This window comes from Solanum dulcamara, chromosome 4 (genome assembly GCF_947179165.1).
Source record: "Solanum dulcamara chromosome 4, daSolDulc1.2, whole genome shotgun sequence".
Taxonomy (NCBI): Eukaryota; Viridiplantae; Streptophyta; class Magnoliopsida; order Solanales; family Solanaceae; genus Solanum; species Solanum dulcamara.
In genome coordinates, this window is record NC_077240.1 from 20,258,892 (window position 1) to 20,284,975 (window position 26,084).

The window sequence follows — 26,084 nt, forward strand, 5'->3', positions numbered from 1 at the left end:
TTAACAGAATGATAAATTTTTCCTTAATTGACAATGAAAGCGGAAAAAGACAATTATAGTTAAGACAAACAAGGAAGTAGGATCCTATGAACTTTTCCTTCTCCACACTACTCAAAAAAAAAAAAAAACATGTTTAGACTACAACTGCAAGTCTGCAACTATTTCAGACTAATCAGTAATTCTCTACAATTATTGTATGTAGAAATACAGCAACACTTACAACCATAAACTCAATTTCTCAGGCCTTGGATAAAATAGGCCTTGGACAACTATATAAGCATGTTAAATGCTAGTATATAATATGAACTCGACGCAAAAAGTGAAGTAAAAAATGGCTCTACCATGTGTATGTGATATAGCTATTAGGGCGGTGATTTTGGTAAGTTTCACTCCAGATCAGACTGAAATCAGAGGCTAGCAAACTCTGTGCAGGTATGATGTTGAAAGCAGCTGGCTCGAGGATTCTTCTATTATATCAACCATCTGCCGCGGACAGCTGACGCCTCCAGAATCACAGTGTTTTGATTAACAACAGAATAATCATTATCAAAAGTGAGAATTCAACCACAAACTTTGGGCTCGATACACGTTCAAGCAACTGCTGCCACCTGTAAGTTCAACCAGTTGAGAGCTGCTGGTAAAGCCTGTTAACCGTTTCCAGAATGTTCACCACATTCAGAATGGTGACTATATAAGCAGACCGTTAAAAGTGAGAAAACACGAAAGCATTATGCCTAGCTAAGATGATATTGTGCAGCCAATCTCCAGTAATAAAGATGTAGGTTGCATAAATTGTATAGATTTTTTACCACAGCTCTAATATACATACGGAAACAGTATAAACATTCATGATAAGAAAGCATACGCGGACATTTCTAGAACTGAGAACACCCCACCCCCACTCCACTCCTCAGAAAGAAAAATGAAAGCTATGTCCAGTTCCAGTGACTAATGAAGAGCTTGAAAGAATAGATATCAAATTTATATAAAACTCTAACAAGCAGCAAAGTTCTAATACTCTCTTTCCACCAATAATAAACATAACATGCATTTTAACATAATGAAAAGAAAAAGGGTCTCGTGAAAACAAGAAACAAGAAAGTGATGAGGCATTCTACCCGAGTTCAGGAAGGACATGATTTACGAAACCTACCACAATAGAAATTTAAAAAGAAAAATAAGTGGAAGTGAAGTAACAAACTTAATGGACAGCCGAAAAGAGATAAAAACACATAGCTTTCAGGCTGTATACAATATTTTGCCAACCAACTACTGGATCTGGCCTAACTGAAAAAGGATCACAAAAATCTTGCCAAAAATTAGAATACACCTCCAAACAAACGGTGAAACCAACAGATATAGTTAGTGAAGTTCAATGAGTAGCTGAAATCGCTAAGCCAGCATAATTTTGATCACGTATCTACGGTATAGCATAATAATTGGAGAGAAGGCTAACCCCATTTTCTCCAGTCTTTTTTTGGCTAGAAAAATAACTTACTAAAAATTATTTCAATTGTCTTTTAACAGTATGTACTTGTGGTGAACTCCTCAAATATTCATGGGAACACTCACATGCATCAAAGATAGCACAAATTTCCAGTTATAGTCTTCTTAAATTAGTTACCAAAAAAGTTTAAGAAAGCTAAGTACAGCAAATACTACTGACAGATCAGAGTCATGTCATGCCTTCAAAGGCAATAAAGAAGAAAACTTACAAATTTACTTCTCCATCCATGTAATTTCCATTAACAACTTCCTCCTGTGCGAATTCTTCCATTATAGCATGCTGCCGTTCATTCAATGCTCTACCAAAAGAAAAAAAGAAGAAAAAAGAGCATCTGTGAAATTTTGTTCATGCAGCAAACTCTTGCGGAAGTTCATGAACAACATAAAAATAGAAAAATAAATGAGAACTGTTTGGTCAGAAGAATATCATCTGATAAGCCACTCCCTTCATCCGTAATACTTGATCTACTTTGTTTCCTTGTTAATTCATCCCAAGAATGATCCCTTTCTTCAAGTTGAAAACTTTTTTCTAACTCAAACTATAATATTAGGACATAGTTTCAACTAACTACTTCACTTTCCACACTTACAACAACAACAACCCAGTGAAATCCCACAACGTGGGGTCTGGGGAGGGTAAAGTGTACGCAGACCTAACTCCTACCAAGGTAGGAAGGCTGTTTCCGAGAGACCCTCGGCTCAATAAAAGCATAAAAACAAGTCAGATATGACAGGAAGTACAAAGCAATATGAGAAAAACAACTAACGTAAGTGACACAGATAGAATAGAATACTGAAAGTACAAAGAGTAAGAACTAATAACAGAAATCATAGCACAACAAATTTATAATGCGCTAATGCGCCTACTAATAAGAAAAAATAACGAGACTCACTTTCCACACTTCAAGCATATATTTAAGTACGTAATTCCCTAACACGCTAAGTAGGCGTTTGGACATGAGATTTCATCTATGGATTTGAAATCATGAGATGAAATCAGCGTTTGGACATGCGATTTCATCTCATGATTTTAAATCATGAGATGAAATCCCAAATTCTCCAAAAAGTTTGATTTGGGAATTTCATATCATGATTTCACATTTTTCAAATAAAAAAATTGACCCACAAGTTCGTAAAAAAACACAATTTCATTACCAACCGTTAATTTCATAGGCAAACAAAATTTATAGTTGATATCATTTCCGTCACATGTCTAATTCTTTACAAAAGTGTTGTTTTTGTTGATAGATAAATATTATGTTGTACACCATCACAATGTTATATTAAAGAGTAGTACACTAGCAACTCATGTTCAATTTTACCTTTTTATTGAACTAAAGTTCAATCAATAAATGTTGTATTTTTTTCTGAATATATTTGTGGTAGGGTATTATACTTTTGTTATGAACTTTTGCTTAATTGGTAAGATTGTATAATGAATTATACAATTTTGATAGTTATCACAACTTTTGGGATTATTGTGTTTATGGGTAAAAAAATGCAACTTAAAAATCCAAATTGCATGTCCAAACAAAATTTCAACTTCATTTCCTATAATTTCATATCATGATTACATCTTACATGGCCAAACTGGCCCTAAGTTTAATAATCAATAGTAACATTTTAACTCTTTTTTTTGGGTGACCGAAAAATCCATCCAGGGCAACCCTTAGGACCAAATGCAAAACCATTTTAAGTAGACAGCTAATGCCTAACCCCATAATGAGGGTTTAAGTGGAGGTATGACTTAACGCACATCTATCAATACCTCAATATAACCAACACCTAGAAACTACTGATACCAGATTGGTTCAACCTCAAATAACAATATTTCCGAAAAAAGTAAAATATAACGATAAATGTAATAGTAACAAAACAAAAGGAAAGAGCAAGTGATTATAAATCTGTCAATGCATTCAATGTACAATTCGACTGCCCAGACATTTTCATACCTGACAATAGGTATTGCTTGTTTATAGTTCATTTGATCATACAAGGTTTCTTACCAGCTCAGATAAGGAAAATTTGATTTAAGATTTTTCAGTAGAATTGAGTCAACGCACTAATTATGAGAATGAATCTATCATCCTCTCATTTTGACACATTAGTAACCTGTTATCAACTGAACACCAAGTTGTTTAATGCTCACGGTGTCATTCCTACTATCCCCAATCCTTAAACATCTGCAGAATTTTGAATAAAGATAAAGCAGTTCACACTTCACAAAGGAATCTCTCGGAGATATTAATGGTGCAATTGCCTGGGGAATGTTCATGATCCCAAACAAAATACCTATTTACTTGTATGAACACATGCCCTTGCAATGATTTAAAAGGTTGGATGAGTTGATACAAATTGTTCTTGTACATCAGATCGATGATCCTTTTTAAAGTCACTTAGCATTTTCTTCCTGTTCTCGTTGCCCATGAGGATGCAAGAGTGGCTAATTTTGGCACTTGACTTAATATAAATCAGTTCAGGTAGCATCCTTGAGTTTATTAGCTTAAAACCCCATTAATGACATTTTGTATTTCCTCTAAGCAATGCAATTGTTAATATTGTCAATTTTGCCTGATTTTCTAATGAGTTCAGTGAACTGTAATCATTGATTTAGGATCAAAAAGATCTGGAAAGTTGAGAGAGAAACATACGTTGGAAAGTCAATACGGAACCGCACATATTGATCTCCATGATTCACCAGAAACCCACTCTTTGGCAAACCTAAGTATGACAGACAACAAGTCTGATTGCTCAGAAGGAAGTATTACAAACAGATTAGAATTCACTCTAACTAAAGCTATGATACCTTTGCCTCGTAGTACCACAAGTTGTCCAGGCTGAACTCCCTTGGGTACCTAATAAGATCAGAAATAGAAAATAGCAGCAAGCTTTGTTAAAAAAGGGAGTTCAAAAAAGTAGAAATATGTTGGTTCTAGCACATGAAGAAAAAAATATTAAAAAAAAAGAAAGAAAAACACCAAGGAGTAGGCACTTGACTGCTGCTGATTTTTCAGGCAACATATGAAACAGTAAAGCAACTTCCACAACTGAAAAGGCCTGACAGAAGAGATGGAAATGTCTTTTTATTGAATTGTCGCAATTGATGTTCACTCCCAAAGCCAATTCCAAGCTTGTTTACAAGCATATACAATCTTTCATCTCATCTTCCCTCCTTAGTATGGATTAGAAAACAATTTGTTTTTGTTCAACGAGAATTGGTTTTTGTTTACTTTTTTTGAAAAAAAAAATGAAGAAGAAGTTGTTTTCGTTTATTTTCAGAAAACTATGGGTGGAGTGAAATGGTTCTCTGTTTTAGGAGAATTGGAGTTAGGTTTGTCTTTTGCTAAAATATCACTACCTCTTTTTGTAAGGAAAAATTCTTGTTGAGAGTCTAACTCAAGACCCTAAAACTCTTTTTCAAGTTTTCAAATGGGGGTAAAATAAATATATTAAAATTGTTAGGGTCTTGTAGATATCGTTCGGATCTTATAAATATGGTATACATCTGTTCGGATCAATTAGATTGATTTTCTTCTTATAATTATGATGTAATCAGAGCATGTAGACCTTACTGTTTAAACCCTGTAAACCCCAAGAGCTTGAGCAAATAATCAAGCAGGCCACAACCTTGGGTGCAAACATACAAAATCACCGCCATTCAGTCAAAAGATGTTTAAAAAATCAACAATCAGAATGGAAAAAAATAAATTGAACAGACACATCCAAAATCAAGGTGACAAATAATTCACTATAGTCATTGAAATTCTAATTTATTTTTACGCCATGATAATAAATATAATAAAAAATGTCGAAAGATAGACAAACCTCAGTATAAAACGCCATACCTGTATCTTTGTCTTTCCAGATAGAGTTGGTACCTCAACTTTACCACCAAGAATAGCCTATTAAAATACAATAAAGGACCACTAAATTTCATATTTCTACTTTAAACCACAAAAGCATATGTAAAGATGACAGAATATAAGAGCTTTAAGCATTTATTTCAGGTCTTATGCACTTAGTATCCTGTGATGTTTACTTCCTTTGGTATTCAATCAGGTTTCTAACATCTTTTTCTAGTACACATACTGTCATGGAGCCCCAGCTACACTGCGTATAGATTGTTTATGAGAAAGGTAGAAGGCAAGGTACATATTACATATTTTGCTATGAAAGTGCCCCAGTGTGCTACATATAACATCTTTTGTCTGCCAAATACTCATTTTACCAACCGGTCAACATTTCTTTAATCAGTTAGTTGGCCTTTGCCAACCATATGAGCAGAGTGCCATAAACTATCATAGTTTAGATATATGAACCTTAAAATAAATACTATGCATGATAGTGGCTTGGACAGCGAGAGATCCCTCCAGCTGCTTATTGTTCTAGTTTCCGAGTTATTTTCTGTCAGATATGCCAACTTCTACTTCTGCAGTAAACGACCCTGTTTTTTGTCTCTCTCTCTCTCTCTCTCTCTCTCTTTAAAACTTTTACCATTCAATGATCAGCCAACTCATAAATATAGCCAGATAAACCAGGGGAAGACTAATGAAAGGAAAAAAAAAGAGGGAAGAAAAATAAAACCACCAGAAGACCACCACAAGATACTTCTATCATCTGCAATCCAACCCCCACTTCCCATGTACCAGCATTAGCACCCACTCACTCAGTATTATCTTCATCCAGTTATCTTGCTAATCAGTATCACTTAAAACTCAGCAATCTCGGAGAGACTTTCTCTGGCAAGGGAACAGAGAGCACAAAACTTTTAATTTGTTTAGGTGGAACCTAGTGAACTTGGATAGAAGTAGGGGGATAGAAGGGCTGGCTAGGAGTGGAAGATCTGAAAGTCCAAAACATCACCTTACTGCAAAAATGGTTTTGGAGATCTGCCGCCGAGGAAGATGCTCTATGGAGAACAGTTATCACTGCAAAATATAGGCTTCTCAATCATTGGACAACCTAGCGGACACAAACTCACAGCCCTAATGGAACTTGGAAAAGCACCAGAGTTCACTGAAACACATTTTACTCCAACTCTTCATTTCAAGTGGGTAATGGCAGGAGTAAAGCTTTGGGTGGATGTCTGGCATGGTCAAGCAATATTAAGGGAGAAATTTGCAATACTTTTCAGTGTAGCAGAGAATCCAGATGCTACAATTTCAGACTATTGGTCACACACGACTGGAATTCAATATCAGGCGAAGCATAAATGATTGTAGAGGTGGACAGCATTTCTTCAACGCTTCAGATGCTGAAAAGTGTATCTCCTTTAATCTCCTAACCTGATTCTTTATTCTGGAAGGGAGACGCTAAAGGTAATTTACAGTTAAAGCTTGTTATCAACTCTTGAGGAACTCAAATTTCATCCTCAATTGATCATGGAAGTGCATTTGAAGAAACATGGCACCTATGAAGGTGGAATGCTTCACATGGCTGGCTGTACATGGCGCATGCCTCAATCACGAGAATCTCCCCCCCAAAAAAAGGATATTTGCAATAGATGCCCTTTGTGTGAGAGCCAATGTGAGGATATTAATCACCTTTTTATTCATAGTTCACTCACTTCAGAAATCTGGTTCTCACAAAAAGCTTTGGGGGTCAAATGGGGACAAAGGTAACTACTGAATTGCTGCAGTACTGGTACAGGAAAGGTCTGGGAAAGATTAAAATGAAAATATGGCATTCAGCTCCTTCAGCTATTTGGTGGTCCATATGGAACGAATCTCTATTGCTTTTTTGGTGTAATCTGGCTATTGCAAATGGCATAGAAGACATGATAGACTTATCGAGCTCATTACACAATCTGTAATGTAGCTTTCCCTGTAAATATTTACAGCACTTTCTTAGTGCTATCTTTTAATATATCCCCTTTTAAATTTAATGATAACGAAAAAAAAACTCAACAACCTCAAATAGTTGCCAACTAGAATGGGATGAAATTTTGAAGTCATATTCTTCAGTATGATGATCAAAGCTTGAATCTGGTGATGGGACTGTTGAAGAGAGAGATTGAGGAGAGCTTCAAAGTCGTTTTTGATAATGGTACTAATGATTTTTTTTTTTGAGAAGATAATAATGCTATCAACAAGAAATGATTTTTATTTTTTATTTTTCTGGATAATGGTACAAATGGTTTACGTTGATTAAGATGCACAGAGAAAAAAGGGAGAGAGTGTGTCAAGGATCTACTCAATTACATGAGTAGAATGAAGGACTATGCACAACTATCCGTTTGAACTTATCAAGAAAAAAGAACAACCCAAATACCTTCCTGCCAACAGCGAAGCAAATGTATATGGTAAAGCATATACTTTTATTAGCATGCCAAAAAGAAGGGAAAGAATGGAATTTATTCTCACTTTTGTAAAGCTGATATGATAATCCACATAAAGGTCAGCTCCTTCTCTAACAAATAGAGGATCTTTAGCAACCTGTGAAACAAAGGCATGAAGTTTTCACGTAGACAGTTAAACCAGTCAACAAAAAGGACCCCAAAGACGAAAGGTTTTTAAAGGAAAAAAAAGGGAAAATCTTAACTGATAGCAGAAAGGCACCAACTGTATGCCCAAGTAGTCAATTATCAAAAGATATTTCATTTGTCTTAACGTGACTATGTGTAATGGTGCGACAAAAACATAGGTACTTGACCCGATCAATGTTGTTAAAGGCCCACTTAAACGTGCTTAAGCCCTGAAGCTTAGTGCAGCGCAGGCCAGATTCTGTGCCTGACCATCGCCTCACTTCGCTGGCGCTTTACAGCTTTAGTAGAGGCATCAAGGGAGTCTCAACTCTCAACTTCCAATGGATTCAGTCTTAAGGAGGGCAACATTAAATAGCAAACATAAATGACAAAGCAATAGAGGACACTTTTGTATGAATATCTAGGTGAATTGGAATACGAAAACATAAATTTAGTAAAAGAACATAAGTTACTAATGTAAACAAAAATTGGATCTGAATCATAAATTTAAAATGCTTGTTGAACTAGAATAGCATGGCTTTTACGTCATATGTTCCATTAGTTATATCTTCTCAATGATTAAGTCCACATAATTGAGGTTTGTATTTATATTTATTTTTCTTGTATGACATTTATTTATTCTTCTGTAGCGCTTTTCTTCGCTAAAGCTCATGCTTCTGAATTTTGATTGCACTTTGCACTCAAAGCCCCAGCTGAAACTCAATACTTTCCTCTGCTTTTACCTTTGGTGACAATGACCTGGATTCTATATAATATATTATAAATTAGCCCAACAAGAAAAAACTGCAGTTACCATGCATGATACTTAAACACACCCGCTTTGCATGCCTGCCAATATGCATAAATCAGTCCATGTAACATAGCTTTAGGACATACGTGGAAGGTCTTGAGCCAAATCAGTTGTTCAAGCAATGGTCCAAGCTCCAACACTAGTGTGCTAACATAGCTTTCATTTTAAGTCATATTCTTCAGTATGATGATCAATGATTATCCCTACTCGCTTTCAAATATTTCAATTAAGTTATTAAGGGGGCACATAAATTTCAGAAAGCCTCCATCCCCTCGCAATGAATTTTTGGAGAAACATAAGGAGCTGCTATTGAATCGAACAATTTCTTATTCAAGCAGTTCTTGCTTGAGTTTAATCTGCCAAGAGTACATCGAGAAAAGATAAAGGCTAAGGAGGGTAGAATAAAGTGAAGGTGAATACCGCGCTGATCAAGAGCTTGGTAAATTGCCGAGGCTTCACGTACTGCTCCCCCGGGTACTTACGGAGGGTCCCTAAAGGTTTCGAAAAAAAATTGACCAAAAGTCATATCACCAAAATATTCATGGGCTAACACACACGAAAAAATGCAAAAATCGCCTAATTCCGCTTGTGTGGCTCCTAAATGCCCAAATTGCCGTTAAAATTGTCGAGGCTTCACGTACTGCTCCCTCGAGTACTTACGGAGGGTCCCCTTAAGGGTTTCGGAAAAAAATTGATCGAAAGTCATATCACCAAAATATTCATGAGCTAACACAAATGGAAAAATGAGAAAATTGTCTAATTTCGCTTGTGTGGCTCCTAAATGCCCAAAAATGCCGTTAAAATTGTCGAGGCTTCACGTACTGCTTCACGTGCTACTCCTCTAGTACTTACGGAGGGTCCCCTAAAGGTTTCGGAAAAAAATTAACCGAAAGCCATATCACCAAAATATTCATGGGCTAACACACGGAAAAAATGAGAATTCAATCTAACCAGCAAAATATTCAAGACTTGCTGGTTAGATTGGATTTTAACAAATATCTCTGGGAGACTTTCTTTTTTTGATCGGCGTGAGGGGGCTTCCACTTTATTACTCGCATAGAGTGAAATAGCTAGACTCTCTTATCAGCTTTCTTTTTGGACATATTGTTCCGTAGCACTCACGAAGTAGATGTTAATTGAGTTGATGTGAAGTCTTTCCATTCCCGATCCAATTACAACTAACAAAATGTACATCAACTTATCACTATCAGATATCCGATGGACCTCTACTCCATAACTTTTTGTTTGTCAGCAATATAATTATAGATGGTTTATTCAGTGTGCATCTTAATTGCTTAATAATACTTTTTCATAAGTAATTCAGTAAGTTCTGTTGTAAGATTGAGGGGCTGGAAAAGCCAACATAGTTTTCAAATACCTTCAGTTTCCATTCCCCTCTGATGCTCCCAGGCACCAACCCGAGGTTTTATAAAACCCCTCAACCAGACTCTCTCCTTCCTCTCCGGTGGTCCTTCTAACCATCGGAAACCTACCAGCTTTTTCTTTTTTTCTTTCCAAGCTTTAGACGATGGAGAATATCATATCTTCGCAATGGGCTTCAAATCCTTTGACGTCGAAAAGATCTCAGGGACGACAGGGATTTGGTACGAGTGGACCTAGAGAAGCAGAAATGCCATTACAAGGACATTCTTCAGCAAGAGATCCATGGAATGTGTTGATTTGTAAATATCTAAGTGTGATCAGATATGATTTTGTAGGATTTAAATTGATCCGATAAAATCATATATGATATGCTATTAATTAGTTTAGGATATTAACTCAAATAAATTCATCCCTTGATTCTCAAATCTCCTAGAATCAAGGGATCTGATTGCTAGTTAGTTCATTTTCTGTTCTATGAATTTGTATCTATATGGATGAATAAAAGTGTACAATTTTGGTACCAAAACTTACATGGTATCAGAGCAAGGTTATTTATGTAACTAAAACAACATTGACTGGGCTACGTCACCCAGCGGCATCAATAGAAGTCGAGTGTTCTGTTAACAAAGTTCCGATAGAGACAACAATGAAGTCATGGTGTGATTTTTGCAAAAAATACGGGTACATTCGTAAGACTTGCTGGAATATCCATGGGAAACCGTCTAGCTGGAACAAAAAAGGGGCAGACAACAATGGCAGCCAGGCCTTTCAGTGAAGAACCAGGGCTGCGATCTTCTCTAGAAATGCCACCATTCACTAAGGAACAAGTAGAGCTCCTGCACAAATTCCTCCAAGTCCTCCAAACCAGTAAATCTGATCCTTCTACTCCCTCTTGTTCTTTTTCCCAAACAGGTAATGTACCATCCGTTTTTGTGAGTACAGATTCAATTGGTGTAAGTCCTTGGATCATAGATTCAAGGGCTAGTGATCACATGACATGAAATTCCCATTTTTTCTCAACTTACACTCCTTCAGCAGGAAATAAAAAAGTCAAAGTTGCTGATGGTTCCTTTTCAGCAATTGCTGGAAAAGGGATAGTCAAACTAACCCCTCTTTTGATTCTTTTTGATGTCCTTCATGTTCCAAAATTGTCTCATAATCTTTTGTCCATCAGCAAATTGACTCAAAACCTTAATTGTCGTCCTATCTTTGACTCTATTTCAGGACAAGGTCTCGGGGAGGATGATTGGCAATGCTAGAGAGTCTGAAGGTCTCTATTTTCTTGAAAACGGGGACAGTTCAGTAAATTTTAGTTCAGCTTGTTTGAACTCTGTTCAAGTTGATAATAAAGTCATGTTATGGCACTATAGACTTGGTCATCCTAGTTTTCATTATTTGAAACTCATGTTACCTAAGTTTTTTATGAATAAAAGTACATCCTCTTTCCAGTGTGAATTTTGATCAGATAAAATCATATCTGATATGCTATTAATTAGTTTAGGATATTAATTCAAATAAAATCATCCCTTGATTCTCAAATCTCCTAGAATCAAGGGATCTGATTGCTAGTTAGTTTATTTCTGTACTATAAATTTGTATCTATATGGATGAATAAAAGTGTACAATTTTGGTACCAAAACTTACAGAATGGATAATCCAGATCCTCAGAGAAGCATCTAAGACACAAGGAAACATAGTTCGTAGATGGAAGAAGACAGAAGCTTTGTCGGAGATCTTCGATAGTAAACGTCTACTTGAAGTCACAGACATGGTAGTAAATCCAAAACAATTACAAAGAAGCACATTTGCTGACCCAATACAGAAGATACATTAGAAGTAAGACTTAGATCAGATGAGGATCATGCACCTTTAGCTTTATAAATAAGCTGCCTGGCTGCATCCCTCGCCTGCCAGCATGACCAGCTTTTGGCACACGAATAGTATCACCAGAGTCAACACCTGATCCATCACGGAAAGTAACATCATCACAATAATCCTATTTATGCTCTTAGACCTAGCTACTGAAATGAAAATCAGAAAAAGATTCAGATGGAAACGTCTACTCGTCCAATGAACATAGGATCAATCAGGTATGCTGAAATTAGTTGTGGTCAACAATATGAATCATCTACATCTGTTCAGCTCTTTTTATTATAGTACTAACTAATTTTTAAGGCAAACTAACGGGTTTTTAAAAGTAGTTCCCTACGTCCCACATATGTAGTCAGATTGACATAAAGCCTCTAACCACAGTAAAATGAGTTTTGATAAACCGGACCTCATGTAAGTGTAACAACAACAACTAAGCATTAATCCAGCTAGTTCATATTGCCTAAATGGATCATCTCTTTCCATTGATTTTGTTCGTAGCTAAATCAACATGGATTCCAAGAGACTATAGGGTTCTTTTGAAACTTAACTTCATTATTTTAAATCTACCCCGTCTCCTTTTAGAAGTTCCAATCATCATAGTTCGCATCTATGAACCAATGCATTTGGAGGTCTAACGTAAAACATGGTTAAAACATCTCAGATTACCTTCTCTCATTTTATTGCCTATATGTATTACCTTAACCTTTGTTGGATGTGGTCATCTCTAATTTTATATAATCAAACAATCATCTCAACATCCGCATTTCTGAGATATTTTTCTGTGGATATGTAGGCCTTACAAGTTCGACATTCACTCCTGCATAACCTTTTTGGTCTCAACCATATTATAGAGTTTACCTTTCCACTTTGATAAGTATCTCCTTATCACATAGCAAACCTATCAGATTCTTCTATTCAACCATCTTTATTTAATTATCTGAGGTCAAGCTTCATATTTGCCTTTAGTAAAACCATCTTTCTAAATTTACTACACTAAATCTTCTCAGTTCAAGGTTGTACTCTACACTCCAAATTCAGGACCTTACCAGGCAACACAGAACACATCTGGTAAAGAAAACTATTCTCCATACTTAGGAGGTTTATAGTATGATGAGAGTCAAATACGACAATATGATCAAATCTTTTGTGGAAAAGCAACCGAATTGGCTTAATCTTTATTAAAATTGGCAATTTGTATATTTTATAGCAGAAGTATGATGCAAAATACCACATGTTATACTCTCAACATTTGAACTTAAGTGATATAGCCCTAACACTCCCCATTGTCAATATCATCTTATACCTCCCCCCCCATCCCCACCCCCACCCCCTGCATCCTTTTTTCGTTGAAAAGTTTGGTTCATATGCTTTTACTTAAAAAAGAGGTGGTTCAAATGCAAGTGGTTGAGAAATTTCTTGACCTATTATAATCGAAAAACTTATCCTATTTCTATCATACTAGAGCATGGGGATTTGTATCCATATAGTTTACCCCACATGTATTTACACCTAAAAACCATCTTGGGCTGTTTAAGCTCGAAATTAGTGCAAGCCGAACAGTCCCCACCCTAGAGGAGAAAAACGAATATATGAAATATTGTGAACTAACAAAGTTTCCATCTAGTTGTTTAAGCAGAATACACAAAACATCAACTGAAGTACACAGATGTAGCTTAGAAATAAACTAAACTCCTTATGGTAGCACTTAAATTGGAAAGCAAAAACCAATGCATACCGGCGGGTATAGTTACTTTAACATCTTTTATGGCTTCAACAACTCCTGATGCTTTGCATGCCCTACAACGTTCCTAATAGAAAACCAAGCAATGATTATTTGAAGCTTTGTATCATATTAGAGAGTTGTTCATTGTATCAAAATCAAGACCTTAATGACTTGTCCAGATCCTTTACAAATACTGCAAGTTGCTGTAAATGGAGGGATGGTAACCTGACGAATAAGTTAGAGTATGAATAAAACATAAAGATTTTGAACATTGCTTGATTATCAGGCAAAAGGGAAGGTGAACACTAATGTTAAGCCTGATATGATGAGGTCACAGTCAGAAATTTGAATGTACTTACTCTCCCAATTCCTTGACAAGTTGGACATACTTTTGGCTTGGAATTCAATGGAAAGCCAGTACCATCTGAATGAGGATGAGGATAACACAGTGTTAAAGTTAAGATCATGAAGTGTGGTAAAACTATGAATTTCAAAGAGGAAGTTTTGGGATAAAATTCACTTTGTCAATGAACACAATAAACTCCCATTAGGTCTAAACAATTAAGAAACACTCCATGCCATTTGATGTGATGCACTTTTCATGTTGCTATTATCACAAATGGACACCTCTAAAAACAGTGATAGTCCATATACTAAGAATTCAAATTCCAACAATAATTCAAAGTAACCATGAACTTTGTTGATTAAACCGATTTATACAACTCAGAAGATTAATTCAACAAAAAAGATACTTCCCCTGTTACATTCTATGTGGGGTTGTTTGACAGAACACAAAATTTAAGAAAGAAAGACTTTTTGGTCCAAAACAAGTCATACAATAAGTTGTGTAGCCATAAATCACGCCTAAAATTGGTTTTAACTATAGAAAGATCCCATTCTTTCTAGGACTGAATATAAGTGTCACATAAAATGAGACCGAGGGAGTAGTTGAAAGTCAAAGTAACTTCATCATTTTTCATGCAAGTCAAGCTACATCATATAATACTGAATAGATTGAATACAATTACATTACTTCTTCCCTCTTGAGATATAGACTAAATTATTATTTTCTTTCATTTCCTATGAAACCAGATAGTGCCTCCAGGTATAAGCACCGTTATCATGAAAATAGAGTAGCCTCATTCCTAAAAATTTTAACCCTACTTTCCAGGTGACCTTTATGATCAATGTACTAATTTAACCATTAGGACAGGACCCTATAGTACTGTATTTCTAGAAGAGTAAAAGCATGAATGTTGGAACTCTCTAGCAGTCTTTTGCTCCCTTCACTTGTCTAGTGACAAGTGTTAGAATAAAAATAGGTGTACACAATCTTACTTAGAATAGAAATAGAATTAGGAATAGTTTATAGTATCCTACTTGGAAAAGAATTGTTTTATAGTGGCTATAAATAGAGTACAACAACAACAACAACCCAGTGAAATCCCACAACATGGGGTCTGGGGAGGGTAGAATGTACGCAGACCTTACTCCTATCAAGGTAGGACGGCTGTTTCCTGGAGACCCTCGGCTCAGTAAAAGCATAAATGCATAAAAAATGTTAGATAAGAATAGAAAATTAAAAGCTTTATGAGAAAAACAACAAACAAATAACGAATAGATAACAAATAAATACAAATAAATAAATACAAATAACAAATAACGATTAAATAAATAATGAAGGCGTCACAGGTAAAAAATTGAGTAATCAAAGCATAGAAAGCAATAAATAATAACAGAAATAACAGAAATCAAAAGTCAAAGCGCAAGAGATCGTAATGCACTACTACGCCTATGAATAGAGAAGAATAACGAGACTATGAACTAGCCTTCTACCCTAATGTGGGTCTTTGTGTAATATTGTTCTTACACAATTCAATAATATTTTTCTCCTATATTTCTCACATGATATCAGAGCATTGGTGAGAAACTTACAAGAAAGAAAACCCAGTCCATTTCCGGTGCGTGTGGCAGTTTCCGGCGAACTTTCGAATTTTTTGTTTTTTTTTCCAGTGAGGTCGCCTCTGCATCCCGAGGCTGACCATATATTTATATTTTGATTCCGACCAGTTTCCAGCAATCATATCTGTCTTTTCCAGTTTCCGGCGACTGAACCTTTTTTCCGACAGTCAGATCTGTCTTTTTCAGTTTCTGGACAGATCTGACTTTTCAAGATTCCAGATTCCTATATATTTTCTTTTTGTTTTCATAATATGTCTTTTGGGATTGATATTTTTAGCTCCAAAAATATAGGAAGTTCAAGCCCTATGATTTACTTCGGAACCATTAATGGGAAGCTCAAACTATTTAGCTTGGGCTTCCTCGATTGAGTTGTGGTGTAAGGGTCAAGGCGTCCAAGATCACTTAACCAATAATGTTTATGTGGTAGATGAAAAGGCAAAGGCTAGTGAGGAAGATGCAAAAGCCACAGCACAATGGATGAAGGTTGATGCTCAATTATGTAGTCTCCTATGGCGATCTATTGATTCCAAGTTGATGCCTTTGTTTCGCCCATCCCAGATATGTTATTCACTTTGGGAAAAGGCTCATGTTTTATACACTAATGACATATCTCGATTCTATGGTGTGATAGCTTGAATGACCAACTTAAAGAAACAAGATTCCGACATGTCTACTTGGGACAGGTACAAGCAGTCATGGAGGAATTTGAAACGTTGATGCCAGTTACTACAAATGTGGAAAAACAACAAGAACACAGACAAACGTTTCTAGTTCTTACACTTGCTTGACTTCCTACTTACCATGATTCAGTGCGTGATCATATTTTAGCTAGTCCTATAGTTTCTACAATTGATGAATTATTCTCTCGTCTACTTCGTCTTGCCGCACCTCCCAGTCACAAAGTAGTCTCATCACCCACCATTGACTCCTCTGTTCTTTCATCTCAAACCATAGAAAAACGAACATATCAATCTATGGAGAATCGACGAGGAGAAGGGCATTTTGGAAAACCTCGATCCAAGTGTAGTCATTTTCATAAACTTGGGCACACTCGTGACATATGTTATATTTTACATAGTCCACCACCCTGTTATGATCCTATTGCTCTAAAGGAATATAGTGAGTTCCTTCAAAATCGTGCAAGTAAGCAGACATCTCCACAAGTAGCATATGTGGCTCAGCCTAATCACTTATCCAATAATGCTCATATTGCTCATACAGAATATGATGAGTTCCTCCAGTATCGAGCAAGTAAGAAAACGTCACCACAAGTAGCTTCGGTTGCAAAACTTGATGTTTCTATTGAGGGTAATTCTTTTGCTTGTGTTTCACAATCTGGTACTCTTGGATCATGGGTCATGGACTCAGGCGCTTCTGATCATATATCTGGTAATAAATCACTTTTGTCTATTCACAATCTCTTCCAGCTATTACTTTAGCTAATGGGATCCAAACAAAACCAAAAGGGGTTGGCAAAGCCAAACCCTTATTTTTTGTCACTCTAGACTCTGTTCTTTATGTCCCTGGCTCCCCTTTTAATCTGGCATTTGTTAGTCGTTTGACGCGTGCCTTACATTGTGGCATATTCTTTTTTGATGATTTTTTTCTCATACAGGACCGTAGTACGGGACAGAAGATTGGCACCGGACATGAATCACAAGGCCTTTACTATCTTACCTCTTCAAAATTCCTTCACAGCATGCTCCGTTACAGATCCTCCAGACCTAATTCACAAACGTTTGGGACATCCGAGTCTATCCAAGTTGCAAAAAATGGTGCCTAGTTTGTCTAGTTTAGATTGTGAGTCGTGTTAACTTGGGAAACACACTTGTGCTACATTTTCACGTAGTATTGAGGGTCATTTAGAGTCCATTTTTTCATTAGTTCATTCTGATATTTGGGGTCCTAGTAGAGTTATTCACCCTTAGGATTTCGTTATTTTGTTAGTTTCATTGATGATTATTCAAGATGCACTTGGATTTTCTTAATGAAAGATCGTTCTGAGTTATTTTCTATATTCAAAAGTTTCTTTGCTGAAATATAAAATCAATTTGGTGTTTCTATTCGTACTTTTCGTAGTGATAATGCCTTAGAATACTTATCCTCCCAATTTCAGGAGTTGACTCACCATGGAATTATTCACCAAACATCTTGTCCGTACACCCCTCAACAAAATGGTATAACAGAAATGAAGAATAGGCATCTCACTGAGACCGCTCGCACTCTTCTCATTGAATCTCATGTTCCGTTGCATTTTTGGGGAGATGCAGTCTTTGCGTCTTGTTATTTAATTAATAGAATGCCCTCATCCTTCATTCAGAATCAAGTTCCACATTCCATATTGTTTCCTCAGTCACATCTTTACTCTATCCTTCATGTCTTTGGGAGCACATGCTTTGTTCATAACTTAGCCCCAGGGAAAGATAAATTAGCCCCTCGTGCCCTCAAATGTCCGTCGATGTCACATTCTTTGAATCTCAACCTTACTATAATCTTACCTGTACCAATTTTTGAGGAATCTACGGTCTCTCCTACATCTCTAGTTGTAGCACCACCACTTCTGACTTATCATCGTAGCCTGCATCCAGTTGTAGTCCCAAATGATTCATGTCATGTGCCGGACCCTGCTCCTATTGCGGACTTGCCTCCTCCTGGCCAACCGATTGCACTTCAAAAAGGTATACGATCCACTCAAAATGCTAACCCACATTATACTTTCTTGAGTTATCATCGTCTATCCTCACCACATTATGCCTTTGTATCATCTTTATCCTCTATTTCCATTCCTCATATTACAGGTGAAGCACTGTCTCATTCTGGATAGAGGCAGGCTATGATTGATGAGATGTCTGCTTTACATACAAATGGTACTTGGGAGATTGTTTCCCTTCCTGCAGGAAAATCAACCGTTTGTTACCGCTGGGTTTATGCACTCAAAATTGGTCCAGACGGTCAGGTGGATCGATTGAAAGCTTGCCTTGTTGCCAAAGGGTATACTCAAATATTTGGCCTAGATTATAGTGACAGTTTCGCTCCCGTGGCTAAAATAACATCCGCCCGTCTTTTTCTATCTATGGTTGTCGTCCGTCATTAGCATCTTCATCAGTTGGACATTAAGAACACTTTTTTGCATGGTGATCTTGAGGAAGAAGTCTATATGAAGCAACCACCTGGTTTTGTTGCTCAAGGGGAGTCTAGTACCCTTGTATGTCGATCGAGTAGGTCACTCTATGGTTTGAAACAGTCTCCTCAAGCCTGATTTGGGAAGTTCAACACAGTAATTCAGCAGTTTGCATGATTCGTGGTAGAGCTGATCACTCTGTCTTTTATCAGCATTCTGCATCAAATCTATGTATTTATTTAGTTGTTTACATTGATGATATTGCTATCACCGGCAATGATCAAGATGGTATCACTAATTTAAAACATCTTTTTCAGTATTTTCAGACTAAAGACCACGGAAGACTGAAGTATTTTCTAGGTATTGAGGATGCTCAGTCTAAATCAGGTATTGTTATTTCTCAACGCAAGTATGCCTTAGACATTCTTGAGGAGACAGGAATGACGGGATGTAAACCTATTGACACTCCTATGGATCCAAATGTTAAACTCTTTCCAGGAAAGAGGGAGCCACTCAGTAATCCTGAAAGGTATAGACGGCTTGTTAGAAAGTTGAATTATCTCACAGTGACTAGACCTGACATCTCTTTTCCTATGAGTGTTGTAAGTCAGCTTATGATTTCTCCTTGTGATAGTCATTGGGATGCAGTTATTCGTATTCTGCGATATATAAAGTCAGCTCCCGATGAAGGACTACTCTTCGAGGATCACGGCCATGAGTATATCACCGGATATACAGATGCTGATTGGGCAGGATCACTTTCTGATAGATGTTCTACGTCCGGATATTGTGTTTTAGTAGGAGGTAATTTGGTGTCGTGGAAAAATAAGAAACAGAGTGTAGTTGCTCGATTTAGTGCAGAAGCAGAATATCGAGCAATGGTTGTAGCAACTTGTGAGCTAGTTTGGATCAAACAGTTGCTGAGAGAACTAAAATTTGGATAAACCGGTCAAATGGAACTTGTGTGTGATAATCAAGCTGCCCTTCATATCGCATCAAATCCAATGTTTCATGAGAGGACTAAGCACATTGAGATTGATTGTCACTTTGTCAGAGAAAAAATACTATCGGGAGATATTGTTACAAAGTTTGTGAAGTCAAGTGATCAACTTGCAGATATCTTCACCAAGTCCCTCACCAGTCTTCGTATTAATTATATTTGTAACAAGCTAGGTACATATGATTTGTATGCACCAGCTTGAGCGGGGGTGTTAGAATAGGAATAGGTGTACATAATCCTACTTAGAATAGGAATAATTTATAGTATCCTACTTGGAAAAGGATTGTTTTATAGTGTCTATAAATAGGGTCTTTGTGTAATATTGTTCTTCCACAATTCAATAATATTTTTCTCCTATATTTCTCACAAGAAGAACAGAGAGAGTACAGAAACATGTCCACACACACACACACAGAGTGAAGCAAGACAAACTGCATAATCTTCCTCTACCCATGCTTCCAGGAAGAGATGGCATAATAAACAAAGAAAAGACAAGGCAAAAGACAATTGGACATTCGACTACAACACAAATTAAAGGCTTCAAAAACGTAACCAGATAGTTTAAACAATGTGTATCAAAAGAGAACATCAGCTTTTACTTACTGCAACAATCACATGGAACATCTGCATCAAATGAAAGATGTTTTGTGCATCCTTTAGCAGCTTCAGAAAAAGAGAGAGAAAGCTCCACCTACAATTTGAAGATAATACAGTCAAACAGGTCTCTGTAAATGTGGAGAAATCTGAGAAAATGATCAGATTGGTCCTAAATGTATTAGCGCTGGTTTACTTTGGTCCTTGATATATACACCTTATCAGATATAGTCCTTATTATCCTTAATGCATAAGAAAAGTTAATCATTTTGATCCTTTACCCTAACTAACAGATTTTTAAGAAATGCTGTTAAATTTAACCCTCTAACCACGTGACAAACAAAAATCACAGAAACAAAGGCCCAAGCTAATCATCTTCTCCATCATCCGAAGAAGGATCTCCAAAGAATCACAAAAAACTTGAAAATGGTGGCACATCCCCTGCTAGCAACAAAATCACAAGAAGATGAATCCTTTCTTTCATAAATTTGAAAGTCTACTGAAGAACAGCAAAGAAGTGAAACAAATTTAGCCAACATGTAAGTTAACAAACCCCTCTTTTTCCTTCAATTCACAAACCTCCAGATCCTCTCTTTGATTTATTTTAATTTAGTGTTTTTTAATGATAACAGCCGCCAAAGGATTATTAGCAATTGCAACGATTCGAATTATTTCTTTCACACTTTTCCCTGGAGTTCCGTCTGAACAACATTGTATCTCTACAGATCCATCGAAATTTCACCAAGTCCAGCACCGGAATCCAGCACTGATGTGGATTCTCCACCAATGATTCTGGTCCTTCACCTTCATCTAACCTGGCTTCACCTCTGGAGCCTCCGCCATAAAATCTCTTTCCTGATCATCTCCGGCGCCATCATCAGTAATGCTACTACGTCAAGGGCTCTGTCTCTGGCACCGGCTCCAAGTTCCAAATTTGCAAGTGATATAATTCACAAGAGTTTGGAAAAGTCCAAAGAATAAGTTGTGGATTTTTGTCAGAATCTCACTAGGTTAAATTTAAAAGAAAATTTGATGGATCAGTTAGTCTTTAGGGTAGAGGACTAAAATGATTCATTTTTCCTATACATTAAGGACCATATCTGTTAAGGTGCATATATCAAGGACCAAAGAAAACCAACCCCAATACGTTAAGGACCATCTTGATCATTTTCGCGGGAAATCTCAAATGGAAATTAATCACAAAAGGCACCACCTGAATGTCTTGCGTCAGATTTTCAGCCTCATTTTCAAATATCTGAGAGATATTGTAGCATATACATTTAAGCAAAATTCCATACATCATTGCACTTCACAAGGAGACAAAAAAAGGGAGGAGAAGAAATATACCTCAGAAAATATTTTCTGAAATGAATCAGAGAATTGTGTGCTATAAGAATATCTAAAATCATTGCCATTCCCATAATTATAATTCATATCTTCTGTGTTTCTAGGTTGCTCCTTCATCTGTATTAAAAAAAAATCATCATTAGTAGCATATCAAATTGAATCATGATGTAGCATAAGTTGAAAATACAACCCATAGGAGAAAAAACATGTTACCATGTCATATTGTGCTCTCTTCTGTGGGTCTTGCAAAATCTGGATTCACCTTTCACGATTACAATCCATAAAAAATCATACGAAAGAAGTACAAGGAAATGCAACAATTCTTCAATCATGGTCATGATACTATTTTTCGAGAGCACAGAAATATTTAAACCTCATATGCATCTCTTATCTCTTGAAATTTCCTCTTCGCAGATGGATTATTCTTATTGGCATCTGGGTGGTATTTTTTGGCAAGCTGCAAAAGGTTTTGATGTCAACATACTGGACAGTTAAAAATAGCACAGAACGGATGAAGAAAACGATAAAAAGCAACAGATCTAAGCTAGATAATGCTTAATATTAATGAAGCAAATAAATTCTTGAAGTGCAAAAATTGAATCACTTGTCTGAGAACACCAACACGATGTGAATTTTCACCTCTAAACAAATAAGAAGATTCCTTTTTCATATATGGGAGGGGGAGGGGGATAAGAAGAAAATTCTAATGTAACGCAATGACAACAAACACTAAATAACCAGACTCTTCATTGAAAACAATCTACAAATGACTAGTAGAATTTCAATACCAAAAAGGAAACAGATCCATATTCAAGCAAAAGGCAGTGCCATATTGACAGTGACAAGCTTTTAACACCAAAATAGTAGACGGCATCTTAGCTTAACTGAAAATGAACATATCAAAAAACCACTTATTCAAACTTAAAAGCCTATCAAATAATATCCTCACCGCATGAAAAGCTTTCTTAATCTCATCTCGACTAGAATCTCTAGATACGCCTAGAATTTCATAGTAACCTCGTTCTGCAGAGTAACAAGCTCCTGAAAAATTAAGCGATGCAATTGGTTCATATGATACAGCAATCAATAAGATGGAACACGCAAATCAAAAGTAACTGTCTATAGATATTGAGGAATACCGGTGGAATGGAAAAAATGCTTCGATGGTGGATATCTCCTAGTCGAAGAACTATTAGGCTTATCAATAAAACTGCAACTGTACAAAGCTGATATACAAAGCAAAGTAAACCATGATATTATAGATTGGCTTTTCAACTGGCTGAACATAATTCATGTTAGAGTAATTAATGACATTTTCTGTCAAGTTCAGGTGTTTCAACATACATTCAGCAAATGCACAATTACAGAGTTTTCACTATCAACCATTTTTTCAATGAAAATGGTGTCCATGCCAATTGCGCACACCTCGACTATTCCGCCAGGTACCTACTGCCTCCCACCGACGCAAGTATCGGTAGTTCTTGGTGGTTTAGGCATATGAGAAGAAATCACCTAGTGTTTTTTGTTATTTGAACCTATAAACTCATAGCTCTCCTCCCACTTCATTGACCACACCCTTGAGTGCACTAACAACTATATTTTAGCGTTTAAGTATTCACCTCAGGTCCAAGTAAATCTGATGTTGGCAGCTAGTACTAGGTTTGCCAACATAGACTTTGCAGTAGTATGGTTATATTGAGACTAGTTGGATAGGCAAAGAAACAGATGATTACCTCACAAAACAGAGAAAGTACATTAACTATGCAGTGGTATGATTTTATCCTTAGCATGGAACTCTTTTTAATAAGTAATTAAAGATTTTATAAATTTATGCACTAAACCAGTGCATCAGCCATAATTGAAGTTGTGCAATCCCTCTATCGTGTCTAGGCATTTAATGCATATTTCTCTGACCATGCACCTAGCACAATGGCTGGTGACATGATTTTGCTTTATTGTCTTAGGAGAACAATTTTACCCCTATGCAACTCTGGCCATCTATCCCCTCCTCCTGCTTCTCAAGCGACAGAGATAATATATGGACCTAACACACCTTCTGAAATTGCTTACACCGACTTTACTCATTAAACAAAAGCTTTAAGCAACACGTATTCCACCTATTCCGTAAGAAGTTTCTGCCACCTCTTCTATAATTGGTGTCAAATTAGGTAACTGCTATTGCAAGACTGCTTAATGTACACAAATTAGTTAGACCCTCCTGACCTTTCTGAAAATTGTCCACATCAATGAAACTTGTAACAAGTCCGAGATATTATTACCTCGTTAAGTTACCACTACTCAATGAAGGTAAAGTTTAAATTCATGTACCGTTTCACACCATAACCAATGCCCAATTAACCTAACTAACAACTAAGGGCACAACATTTAGCTCAACTAATGACAAGTAGTTCATGAGTCATGGCAAAGAATCCTTAAAATTGCAGAGTTTAATACACAGAAAAGAGTTCAATCTCACAAGTTACAGTTCAAGGTAAGCCTCTTACATCGATTTTTAAGTAATGTAGGTAGATATTCTGAAACATGTGCGCACACATTCCCTTTATTGATCATTGAATTTGCAGAAACTGAGTGCCGTGACTGGAAATAAAGAAAAAGATTTTAGGGACAATAGTACCACTTCTCTAAAATAAATTTGTAAATTGAACAATATTGCAGCAGTTTTCAGTAATATTACCAAAGCAATTTGAATTATAGATTTTGGGGAAACCCCTGTCCACCTCAGTCTGCCCATTTTGAGCTGGAAGCAATTCCAAAAGCCAAAAAAGTTAAACATAAGCTTAAGTGAAATGCCCCAGGTGAAAAAAAAAACGTTCAATGAGATAATTACATATTCGGCAATGAATTACCACTGTAGTTTTAGGGTGTACTTGGTATGAAGGAAAATGTTTTCTAGGAAAATAAATGAATTTCTTGTTTATTTTCTTGTGTTCGGTATGTATGTAAAAAATGTTATCCTAAAATCATTTATATATAAACTAGACAAATGCTATGAGAGGTGGGGATGGCGGCTACGGGGGTCAGGGTGAAGATGTGATGTGTTGGAGGGTGGGGAGGATTCAATTGACGTGGAATGCCACTTGTAGAACTTGTTTTCCCTATTTCCATTAACAAAGTCATTTTCCATAAGCAACTTATTTTCCTAAAGAAAATATTTTCCCGTAATTTTGACCAATCCTCCACACCGAACACGCCCTTAATGTTTTATGTGAGAATTGCAAGAAGAACACAGTGTATCTTTTTTAAGCTAGAAGATACAAAAACTACAACACCACTTAACACACACACACACACTTTCTTCCACCAAATTCTTTAAGCAAAGATTTTCACTTCCCATCCATAAAATTTTACTCCATTGAAATTTTTCACCTTAATCTCAATGTTTGGCATTCCACATCTTAACTTACTATATCAACAGAAAGCAGCCCAAAGCACTATTTTTTAGGTAACTGTGTTGCAAATAACAATACAAGAACATATAAAATGAAAACAAACAACATATCAAGTTAAGTTTACACACTGCCAATTCAAAGAACCAGAACATCATAAATTTCCACTTGAACATTCATAAACTTCAGTCTAAGAAATTTCATAAATCAACCAACTGGTAATATTCCTTTTGAATTATTTTTTAAAAAAAAAAACGTAAAAGGCAAATAACACCAAGAGAAATTAGGCTTACTTGTAAAAGAATCTGCAACTGAAATTCCAGACCTACTGCCGTCTAATTCTTTGGTTCAATCTTGAAATTATGTCACTCTTTATGCTCTATGGAGCGGCTTTTATTGGGTCTAAAGTTTTAAGTTGTATATTCTTCTTTTTTCTTCCAACGAGGTTTTGAGTCCGTTTTTGATAGGCTTAAAAAAAAATTAATTTTTAATAGAATTTGAAGAATTTGTATTTATTATTATAGATCTAAGTATTTTATATATCTAAATCTAACTGAGTACGTATAATAAGAATAAGTGCAAAGAATATAGAACTGTAGAACTAAATAAATGGACTTATTCATCTCTTAAGGGAGAAAGATATATATGATAATAAACTTTATTATTTTTCTTCATTTCTTTGTCGTTTGTTCTTATCTTCTAATTTTCTAAAAGTAGATAAAGAGTTTTTTACCGATTATCGAAAGATTCGTTCGAATCCGATCCAACATGAATTTTTAGCTAAAATGGTTTTTCTGGAGATAGAGAAAGAGACAAAACTCTATTATCTATATTTAAATTTCAAATTATATACCTAAGACAAGAACAAATTCGTTTTATTTTCCAAATTTCACGA

At 36.1% G+C, this 26,084-nt stretch overlaps 1 protein-coding gene across 1 annotated transcript; it reads right to left on the minus strand.

Annotated features, from left to right (window-relative positions):
- Positions 1-25,628, minus strand: LOC129886860 (chaperone protein dnaJ 1, mitochondrial). Its single transcript, XM_055961739.1, has 20 exons — positions 25,483-25,628; positions 24,478-24,540; positions 24,287-24,380; positions 22,922-23,008; positions 22,732-22,823; positions 22,156-22,239; positions 21,996-22,034; positions 21,783-21,899; positions 21,649-21,690; positions 20,445-20,532; positions 14,118-14,182; positions 13,921-13,983; positions 13,771-13,843; positions 12,031-12,122; positions 7,869-7,940; positions 5,352-5,408; positions 4,313-4,361; positions 4,158-4,227; positions 1,716-1,805; positions 1-608 (listed from the first exon to the last, which is right to left on the minus strand). Exons 2-20 carry the CDS (start codon positions 24,532-24,534, stop codon positions 512-514), a joined length of 1,428 nt encoding a protein of 475 aa, XP_055817714.1. The 5' UTR covers positions 24,535-24,540; positions 25,483-25,628; the 3' UTR covers positions 1-511.
- Positions 25,629-26,084: the final 456 nt, after the last annotated feature.

What these genes read in the sequence shown, in the direction of transcription:
- LOC129886860 (XM_055961739.1), bottom strand. Translation starts at nt 24,534, where the DNA reads ATGGGCAGACTGAGGTGGACAGGGGTTTCCCCAAAATCTATAATTCAA. An exon ending in AGATAAGAGATGCATATGAG is followed by an intron (nt 22,035 to 22,155) that starts GTTTAAATATTT and finishes AGGTGAATCCAG; the next exon opens with ATTTTGCAAGACCCACAGAA. An exon ending in TAAAGTAACTATACCCGCCG is followed by an intron (nt 12,123 to 13,770) that starts GTATGCATTGGT and finishes GTGATGGATCAG; the next exon opens with GTGTTGACTCTGGTGATACT.